The sequence below is a fragment of the Pteropus vampyrus genome, unplaced genomic scaffold (genome assembly GCF_000151845.1).
Source record: "Pteropus vampyrus isolate Shadow unplaced genomic scaffold, Pvam_2.0 Scaffold103, whole genome shotgun sequence".
Classification (NCBI taxonomy): domain Eukaryota; kingdom Metazoa; phylum Chordata; class Mammalia; order Chiroptera; family Pteropodidae; genus Pteropus; species Pteropus vampyrus.
This window is the reverse complement of record NW_011888884.1, coordinates 3,169,667-3,180,214: the sequence shown is the minus strand read 5'-3', so window position 1 is coordinate 3,180,214 and position 10,548 is coordinate 3,169,667. Positions and strand designations below refer to the sequence as shown.

General features: G+C 35.3%; 1 protein-coding gene across 1 annotated transcript in view; it reads left to right on the top strand.

Moving 5' to 3' along the window:
* Positions 1 to 9,380, top strand: part of RAD23B (RAD23 homolog B, nucleotide excision repair protein) — a gene marked incomplete at its 5' end in the record, with an annotated part of 36,158 nt that extends 26,778 nt beyond the window's left edge. Inside the window, 3 exons of the mRNA XM_023533472.1 lie at positions 1,206 to 1,261; positions 6,013 to 6,140; positions 9,186 to 9,380. Coding sequence (XP_023389240.1) covers positions 1,206 to 1,261; positions 6,013 to 6,140; positions 9,186 to 9,365 — 364 coding nt within the window. The remainder of the gene's footprint in view (positions 1 to 1,205; positions 1,262 to 6,012; positions 6,141 to 9,185) is intronic.
* Between the last annotated feature and the right edge of the window lie 1,168 nt (positions 9,381 to 10,548).

Here is a 10,548-nt window from a genome sequence, read left to right as displayed (position 1 = left end):
CATGGGATTATATTGTTAAGTTAAATAAAAGACAAAAGCAAGACACAAGTGGTTGTTACATAGAAACTGGTAGGTCGTATAGTGTTTCTGGGCAGGGGTCTTGGGCAGGAGAATTAGTTTCTCCATAGTTCTTTTTGAAGTTTTGCCTTCTACACATGTTTGTTTTACTATCTAATGAAGATAGTTTAAAAATTATTCCAAAGGATTATAATAATCATATTGGATATTATGGTGTCAGGCACTTTGCTAAGCACTTTACCAGCAGTTAACCCTACCTGCATTTTGGGATACATGGATGCTGTTGTTGACCTCACTGTACTGATGAAGAAACTGAAACTTAGAAACTAATTTATGAATTCAGACTTAGGTATTTCCCTTGCTGTTGCTGTGCTTCAGGGTTTTCTCAGAACTGATCTACTGCGTTTTGTTTTTTAAATTGGGACAAAGGTATAAGTGTGTGTTTTAATCTAGACTGCTAACTACTACCTCTTCCACTTTTGTAAACTTCAATTTATTTTTCTTTGGCCTACTCTTCTTGGTCTTTCATAATCTTGTTTTTGTCTACTTTGTTTTCCAGACTCCTCATCTGCAGTTGCCCAACAGAAACTTAGTCCTTTAAAACTGATTTACTTTCAGTTACAAGTTGGATTTATCCCACCTCTGCATTTTTTGCTTATGCTATCTATGTTCTTTGATTTGAATGCCTTCTTTCAGTTTTTGTATTTAAAACTTACCTATAAGATCTAACTGAAATTCCACTACGTAAAGACTTCCCAGGCCTTTCTAGCCTAATGAAGTTTCTACATGTGCTATTTATCATGTACTGCTTTTGATATTTCTTCTACTGCGACGTGACTTCCAGATTATTTGACTTTTCATGTAAATTCTTTCAGGGAAATAGTTGTGCTTTTTTTTTTTTTTTTGGTATTCCTTAAATAGTAAGATATCTGTAAGAGTGTTATATCTTTGGGCATTTAAAATGATGGATTTGTAGAATAGAATGAGTATTAAGATTGAAAGGTCTTCCTAAGCCATAAAAGTCATGGCTAAAGCTTTGGAGGTTAATCTGGAAAACTGTTTTAGTGCTGTACCCAGACTTTTACATTTAATTAAAATCAAAGAATCTCTTTAAAAATGAGAGTTACTAAACTTTAATGTAAATTTTACATACTTGTGGTATATGATTCTCAAAAAACCTTTTACAGTACATCAGGAGATTCTTCTCGGTCAAACCTTTTTGAAGATGCAACAAGTGCACTTGGTAAGTATCTATTATAATTAACATTATAAAGATAGGGCAGAGGTTTAAGTTTCATTTTTCTAGATCATGATAATGTGTTCATTTTCATGGTTGCCTATAATCAAGCTGCTAAATGATTGATTTAGATAGTTATTCAATTAATGATGTTAGTAAAGACTATAAATATTAATGTTTTACGCATTGAGATTTTTAAGTTATACTATTAGAGTTAAGCATGCTCTTTTTTCTTAAAGCAAATAATTTTCATTTTCCAAGCGTGAATTTTAAATGAGATCTTAATGTTTGATCTATGAACAAGTTTATTATAAAATGTCTTTGGAATGAGTATAAATCTTATTAAATCTGTCTCATATCTCATCTATATTCACCTCCAGCCTAATTTCAGCATATAACTATGGGTTCCCATCTACATCTTGTTGTTTCTATTGTACTTGCAACGAAAATGTCTTTTTATCCTGACTTTTAATTTTACCCATTGAATGTCTGTCTTTCCTTCACACCTAATCTGTCAAAATCGGTTTTCGTTTTTTCCCTTCCAGTTTCTTTGGTACAGTTTCTGCTGTGCCTGCTATTTACTGGTTTATTGCCTGGCAACGGCAACCATCTTCCTGCCATTTGGTACTCTGTATATTACTAAAAATGGTAGAGAGATAGAAGACTGGGAACAAGTGGGAACAGTAGCTTCAGTGGAGTATGAGTTTCTGGATTCCTTGCTTAGCTGCTGCAAGGGTTTCAACAGCAGTAGCACCTCGTAAGATCTGGAGTTCTCTGACCTAATTGGACTGGAACTTCACAATGCTCTTATTGCCAACAAAAATTGCATACTCGTTGCCCATAGCATATAGGAGCAAAGTAGTTGTTTAAGTGATTAACCTAAAATCACTTGGATGTACCAAACCTACATTCACACAGACTGTTTTCTGGGATTATCCTGTTACCAAATGAACATGAGTTAGTGTCCAGTCAGGAAAACAGAAATCACTCTTGTTTCACACAGAGAAAGACTTAATCTTAGGAGGTTGTTGCAGAGATACTGGAAGGGCTCAAGGAGATTACCCAGGTATCAGTAAAGTGCTCTATAGTCTTAGAGTTGGAACCAACTGGCACTTGCCCCTCATGCTGCTGAAGGCTCTGGGTATTGCCACTGCTGCTTCGATTAACATATTGATGCAGGAGTCCACAGCTCTAGCTGCTGATGGTGATACCTTGCCTTTACATCTTATTTATATCTCCTAGGACAGCTACACTCAACTTTATGGTCTTGGGATCCCTTTACTCTTTAATCTTTCACTTACCCAGTCTTTATGTTGATACCTGCTTCTTTAAACTTTCCTTCTTTGGCTTCTGTGACCCTACTCTTCTTGATCCATACCTTTGTACCTTCTCAGGCTTCCTAGTTAGTTCTTTTTATTTTACCTGGCTCCTAAATATATGTGTTTTCTATGGTTCTGATCAAGGCCATACTTCGAACTATGGGAATGACATACCATCCATATACTATAAGGGTTCCCTAAATTATAACACCAGTACACATCTCTCTTTGAGCTCCCAGACTCCATCTTTAAACTGCCAACTGGGAAACCGATAACCTCCACAAACTCCTTAGGTTCCAGATTGACTCATCATTTATTCCCCCATCTGATTCTCCTCCTCTGTTCCCTTTCTTGCTTGCATCATCATCCACCTGCACAAAATATTGGCATCATCCTTGAGCCTCTGCCTGTCGGCCCCTTGAGCCCAGGAGTTCTGTTGCTCTTCATTCCTAATAAGTTTCTGGAGTATTTGTTTCCACTGCCATTTAATGCCTTCATTCATGTCCTTACCTCACTGATACTCTTGCATTGTCCTCTCCTATCCGCTCTTTTCCCTACCATAGTGGACTTTCCGAAAGGTAAATCTAATGAGGTTGTTTTCAGTTCATTTTATAGCTCCTCAGTGACCTAGAAAATAAGTCCAAAACTCACTCTTATGACATATATAAGGTTCTTCATCACTACTTTTTTAGCCTCTTATTTGTCTTGTGTTTTCCATTATCCCTAATTTTTCTACAAGTTATTTGCCCTTGCTTTTCTAAGATCTGAAAAGTATCAGGCTGCTATGGGTGTTTCTTATGATTTTTTATAACTTGATTAATTAGGAAGCATAATTTTAGAAGACATAGCATAGTGATTAGTGTTGGGGGCTCTGGAGTCTGACAGCCTGTGTTTGTGTCTCTGTACTCAGCCATTGAGACCATGATCAAAATATTAATCTTGCTAAGCCATCATCTTTAAAAGGAGAGGAAAATAAACCTTCTCATAGAATTCTTTTAATAATTAAATTAGAAACACCATGTTAAAATAGTGTAGTGTAGTTCTGATATATATGATAAAATAGTGTAGTTCCGATGCTTCACAGCTCTCAGTTTTGTTTATATTGATGCTAATTTCTGTATCTGGGAACTAGGTTACTGAAAGTGTATTGGCACTTGAATGGCTTTGTGCTAGCATTATATCAATGGGTAGTTAATAAAATAAAGTTATATTAACAAGTCCTTTATGGAATGGGAAAGGAAAAGACATTACTCTAAACAAGATAGCAAGTGCTGAATTTCCTCAGTGATATTTAATTTTTTACAAGGTACTTTTGTAGCTGTTAAATACCTTTATTTAAAATTCTGCAGGAGAAAAATCAACTGATAATGAATGTTACCTGTGTGTCACAGAAACAGTCATACAGTATAATATGGTTTCTTGCACAGTTAAACCTGCATTCAGATGGGGGAAAGAAAAAAGAGGGAAATGTAACAATATTGCAAATCATGATAAATGATATTTTAAAAACTAATGGTTTTCATAAATTAAAACAGAAAGCACTTATACTTTAGGATAGCTAGGCAGTACCTCACTGAGACCGTAATATTTTAATTGAGAACTGGAGTATGTAAAGAAACTGACCATCGAGAAGCCTGGTGTATGTAAAGGTTCCGGGGCTGGGGAAGGTGTGACTTCAGTAGTAAACTGGAGATCCGGGTGGTTGGCGGATTGTTGAGGTTTGAAAACAAAATGAGATAAGATATTCTTTTTTAAAAGCTTACTTTTGCAACTGGCTGAAGAATGAGTTGTAGGCTTGGGGACAGGAGAGGAAGAAACAGGGTATCATCCAGACCAGAGATTGTTCTGGACTGGTCTTGAGTGAAGAAGGCAATGGAAATAGAAGAAACTATATAGGTTTGGGATACAATTTAGAGATAGGACCTACCAGATAAGCTAGTAGATTAGATTTGGTGGGGGAGGGGATTAAAATCACTGAGGCTTTTGATTCAAGCACTTGGATGGATAGAGGTTTATTGAAATGAAGATGGCAGGTAATGGTGGAACACATTTGAGGAGAAAATCTTTAGAGATCCAAAGACACATACTGGTTGAGTGAGGGGAATATGAGGAAGTGGACACAGCATGTGCAGACAGCTGTGGCTCTGAAGGGAAGAGAGCATACAAATGGACCAGTTTCTGCAAGAAGAATTAGGGTGCCATCAAGGGAGGCATGTTTTTGTTTTTAGGATGACATTCGAGGACCTAGTTACCTGCTGATCAGGGTAATGAAGTGGAGAGGAAAGGGTGGGGGGTGGGCAAGAGAGAGGATAACCAAAAGGTCCAGTTCTTTGAGGAGACAAGAAAGAGAATAGTACCCAGAACACAAGTGAAAGAAAAGATGGCTTAAGTGAGGTGGGTTTAGTGGGAGAGAGTCGGCTTTCTTTCTATCAGTGTTGTCTGTTGCCTGCCATTTCCATGAAGAGTGAGTTACGGTTGGAGAAAGCCTATGGGAAGTGATTTACTGGGATGATAGTACTTGGGGGCATAGTACCAGCTTTGTATATGGTATGTGAAATTCTTACTTTACAGCCTCTAACCTCCTTTTCCCCTCTGCTTTGATAATAAAAGGTGTCAAAGGAAGACAGCTTGTTACAGCAGAGTTGATTGCTTGAAATATTCCTCTTGTTTTCAGAAATTATTTCATCTGTCTCTTCGTGGTTGCAGTCCCTGATCTGCTATAATTCTGACCTATATTTGTGCTACATTTGTACCCAGTATTTTATTGTAGTTATTAAACATACTATATTAGTTTTCTATTGCTACTGTAGTTTCTACCAACACAAACTTAGTGGCATAAAATAGCACAGAGTTATTATCTTATAGTACTATAAGTTAGAATTCTGACACGGGTCTTACTGGACAGAAATCAAAGGACTAAATCACTTGACTAAAATCAGAGCTGCATTCCTTCCTGGAGACTCTAGGGGAGGATTTGTTTCACGTCCTTTCCGGCTTCTAGAGGCTGCCCACATTACTTGGCTCATAGCCCTTTCCTCCATCATCAAAGCAGCATAGCATCTCTAACTCTGCTTTTGCCCTCTTCCTTACCACTCTTTCTTTAACTCTTATCTGCACACTTCCTACTTTTAAAAACCGTTTGATTACTTTGGGCCCACGCATAATCCAGTATGATTTTCCTATTTTAGCTGATTAGCAACCTTAATTCTCTTTTGCCAGGTACCCTAACCTATTTATCAGTTCCAAAGGTTGGCAGGGGTAGGCTATGGGAGAACATTATTCAACTTGGCACATGAATGTTATCATTTATACTGTTATCTGTCTGTAGTGCCTGAAACATTGTATACATGTATACACTCAAGAAATATGTGAAGACTGTTTAATTATTAAATGTTCCCTTTCTTTCTCCTTCTCCCATGCCCACACACCTTTTCGTAGTGACAGGTCAGTCTTATGAGAATATGGTAACTGAGATCATGTCAATGGGCTATGAACGAGAGCAAGTAATTGCAGCCCTGAGAGCCAGTTTCAACAACCCTGACAGAGCAGTGGAGTATCTTTTAATGGTGAGAAACATTTTATTTTCTTCATTCTAGTTGTTTAAGACCAAAATCTCAAATGTATTTTAAAGGAACAGTAACATTATTCATAGGAAAATAATAATATATGCTAATTTACATAATGCTTTTTATTTTTATCAGTATAGTAACATTTCGTGTTGATAAAATGACTTTTTAGTTACAAAACAACATGGTTAAATGAGTTAGAAAATTAGCTATCCCTTTGAAGTACTACCTTCCACCCCAGTTTTGTCATCCTCAAAGGATGTTTGTTGGGGTGATTGTTTTTTCATCTAATCTGTCATTTTATTAGCTTTTGTGATTGCTAGCAAAATCCTGGATGTACTATTTAGAGCAGAAATTTCAAGTTAAATGCCCGAGCTTTGTACTCTGTAATTTTTGTGATTAGTTGCTAACTTTTAAAAATTGGGAGATTTACTTAAAAATTCCAGTAATCTGGTTTTTCTGGACAACTTGGATCCTATATTTTCTCAAGGGATTAGGAAAAGTTTTAGAGCATAGACTCTTCAGTTTGCTCTTTTCCCATCCATTCACTATTACCTGACATAGCATTATGCATTTTAATTTAACATGAAGTTACTTGCCTGGTTCCATTGGCATTTGAATTGTTAGCTCATTTATAGTTGGTAGTGGTCGAGGGGATTTTGAATAAGTTATTATTTTTTACTAGCATAAAGGTTTTTGAGAAATAGGTTATTGTGGGTGTGGACCGAAACCCTTGATATTTTATGACAGTGTCTGTTAGTTTCACAGATGTGGCACAGGCTAGAGTAATAGCATAGATTTTGAAATAACAGTAGATTAACTTTTCTTCAGTCTTAAATTTTATCCTATCATTATCTGGTGTTTTGAAGTATTATCAAAGTCTAAAATGCCCTAAATATTGTCTTAGAAATCCATAATCCTAAGTCTTTGGGAAATATAGCCCACAGTTTAACCTATTCCTTTGTTCCAGGTTGTGCTTGTGTTAGAAACTCCTTTTAAGGTAGTTTCAGGAGAATCACTGTCATGAGTAAATAACTGCTCTGCCTCCTCCAGTTATTTGCCATTAATTTATATCTGGTTTGGAATTCTGCATCAGTTAAATAGTATCAGATATTTTAATCTAATAGATTGAAATTTTGAGGCATAAAAAAACAAATTACTATTTTCAAAGTTGGTGCTACTATTTAGCATCAAATATAAATAGATGAGAGATGAGTTCATGAAACATGTTTTTGATATATTTACCATTTGTTTCATAGATTGAAAAAAAGGGGGGCTGCTTTAACTGTTACTTGCTTTTGAGACCTCTTTTAAATTAGGATGAATGGATAGAAAGAAGAAACAGTGATCTAATAAAATGCTAAATACCTTCTGTGAGAATTTGAGGTAGACATATAACAGTGATTAACTTTTTAGTTTAATAAACCTGTTTGAGAATTTGAGAAAGACTAGAATCCCCCAGTCTATATAGCTTGTTAGAACTTAATAGCTCTCCTCATCTAAGGGTTCAAATTGGTGGACTCTCTCAAAAACATTTTTTCCAATGTCTGAAGTGACATCTAATGCAGGCAGCCATTACTCTGCTTTTTACCCTTGATTTCTTTTTTTATTATTATTTATTTTTCAATTACAGTTGACATACAATATTATGTTAGTTTCAAGTGTACAATGTAGTGATCAGACATTTATAGACCTTACAAAACCTCGATTCTTTATGTTTATTTTGGTTTCCGATTTATTGGGAAATGGAAGCATTTACTATTACAATCTCTTATTCAAAGGCAATGTTTCCTCCATTCTTCTTCCAAAATCTATGAGGCTATCCTAAAGACTTTTACTGGGCTGTACATGAGAAATTTTGTGCATCCTTTGCATCAAAATAGGGCATGTCAAAAGTATTAGTGCAGTTTTAAGTTATGGTAACTTCAGAAGATAAGTGCTTAGAAAAAGCATCAACTAAATAATTTTAAAAGTTCTTTTATTCCTATTTACTTTTGTAAATTTTGAATAATCAGTTTTAATTTTTAATATGTGTTACTTTCTGGATAATGCTTCCTCAGAACCAGGATAAGTAGAGGAGATCCTTCTTGTTTGGCAGTTGTCATCACCTACTCTGTCTCCATTGGACATTTTTTTCCAGAGGTCATTTCGGAACTGCCATGTCTGCATCAAAACCTCTTTCTTTGGATGATTTTAAGGCCCGGGTTACAAATGCAATCCTTTCTGTTACTGAGCTGGTGACAGTTTTTATGAAGTTCAAAAATCAACCAGAACAATATATTGCATAAAAACCAAATATGTCCCATCTTAATAAGTTTTCTTTGGGTTTATTTTTATTTTATTATTAGTTTCAAGTATACAGTATATTGGTTAGACCAATTTTAATAAGGTTTGTATTGATGTTCTAAATTTTAAATCATTAGCTTTTTATTACTTACATGCAAGTTTAGGTTCTTGCCCCTAATACTTTGGTGTTGGATATAACGTATTGCTGTATAAACATTTCGTGATTTATTTTTTAAATTACAAAATCCCTTTATACATTAGATCTGCACTATCTAGTAAGAAAGCTATTAAGTACAAGTCGCTATTTAAATTTAATAAAATTATAAATTTTGGGTTTTTTGGTTACATTAGCCACATTTCAAGTTCTCAGCAGCTACATGTGGCAAATGGGTATTTTATTGGACAGCAACGATACAGAACATTTCCGTCATCATGGAAAGTTCTCTTGGACTGTGCTGCCTTATGTTATAGCAATGTGGGTCCAGCAGTGTGGGTTTGTATATGCCTTACAAAGCCTTGATTGTTCATATGTTTATGATTCTGGCTTCACACCACACTCAGGCCATTTCTAATCTAATTTAAATATATACAGCTTTCAGATAAGTCTTGATCCTTTACTTTTAATTGAAGCAGACATCTGTTTGATGCTTTTGGAAATTAGACAAGGATATTAAATAGATTAATAAAGCTTTTACTCTGTGTAATATTTAGCTAACTTTAAATGGCAGGATATTTTAAAGCTTGGAAATTGTGTTATAGGGAATCCCTGGAGATAGAGAAAGTCAGGCTGTGGTTGATCCCCCTCCAGCAGCTAGTACTGGGGCTCCTCAGTCTTCAGTGGCTGCAGCTGCAGCAACTACAACAGCAACGACTACGACAACAAGTTCTGGAGGTACAGTGGAATCTTTTGGATGGGGAAGACATGGTCCTGGATTTTAACTGTAAAATAATGTAATCCGAACTATTTTTAAGTGAGTTTCATTTCATTCCCACAGCATTTGGATAACTCTTAAAGCACATTCTCTATTCATTCATGTTAGAGAAGGACCCAAAAGTGGATATAAAAGATACTCTTGCTTATATTAAACATCATTGCTGCAGTTTGGGCAAAGGGCATATTTTTAGTTTATTCTAAGGAAGAGATACATCCCAGTTTGCATGCCATGTTATATTCTGAAGCCATTTGGAATGGTTTGCTCCCCTTGTCTTTTTTTCTCCTTATAAATGCTATCAAGATGTCTAATATCAAAGCTAGTAGTATCTTCGTGGTTTTTATACAACCAAAGAAATAAAACTCCAAGAGGTTTAAAATCTTGTATCTAGAGATGAAAGCACACTTGAATTCAAGTGTCTTTACTGGCATGCACCCACTTTTCCATTGCTAGAAGTTTGTCTACAAAGCAAAACCTGGAGCCTGTGGTAGGCCCAGAAATGACTTAGAATTTTTTTTCAGTTTTTCTTCTGTATATTGATAAAGTATTCAAACTGTTAATTTTGAATAAAGTATTCAAACTGTTAATTTTGAAGAGGCCACTTTTGATGCCTTTCTTAGCTCTCGTTATGGCAGTCAGCTCTGGTTAACAAAATCCCAAAGTATTTTGTACATATCTCCCAGAACAGACAGGTTTTCATTTCTTAAGATTCAGCATGGGAATGGCGGCCAAAGTTTTGGTTCATATTGAGTGTGCTTTCCCATTCAGCAGCACTTATTGGGTAACTTAGTTTCTGAGTCTCATTTTCTTCATCTGTAAAACTGGTGTTACACAAAAGAATAAATAAAGGGATCTTGGGCTAAAGAGTTCTAAGTGTATTAGTATCAGGTTGTCTTGTGGCTTACTTATGTCAAATATTTATAGATTACAAAGGTTTGAAATTTGATAGTAATAACTAAAAATCTTCTAATTGTAATTCAGTATATTTTAGTAAGACTCTATCCGATCTGCAAACCTGAACTGTTAACTTTTAAATATTAAATAATCTTTCACTTATTTGATTTAGAATTTCCCAGGAATTTAAGCTCAGATTGTTTTCTTTGAGAATTTTGGTTGTATAATAAAGTAAATGGGTTTTTGTTTTTGTTACTCCTGGTATATATTTTTCTTAGAAACTTTCAAGCAACAGT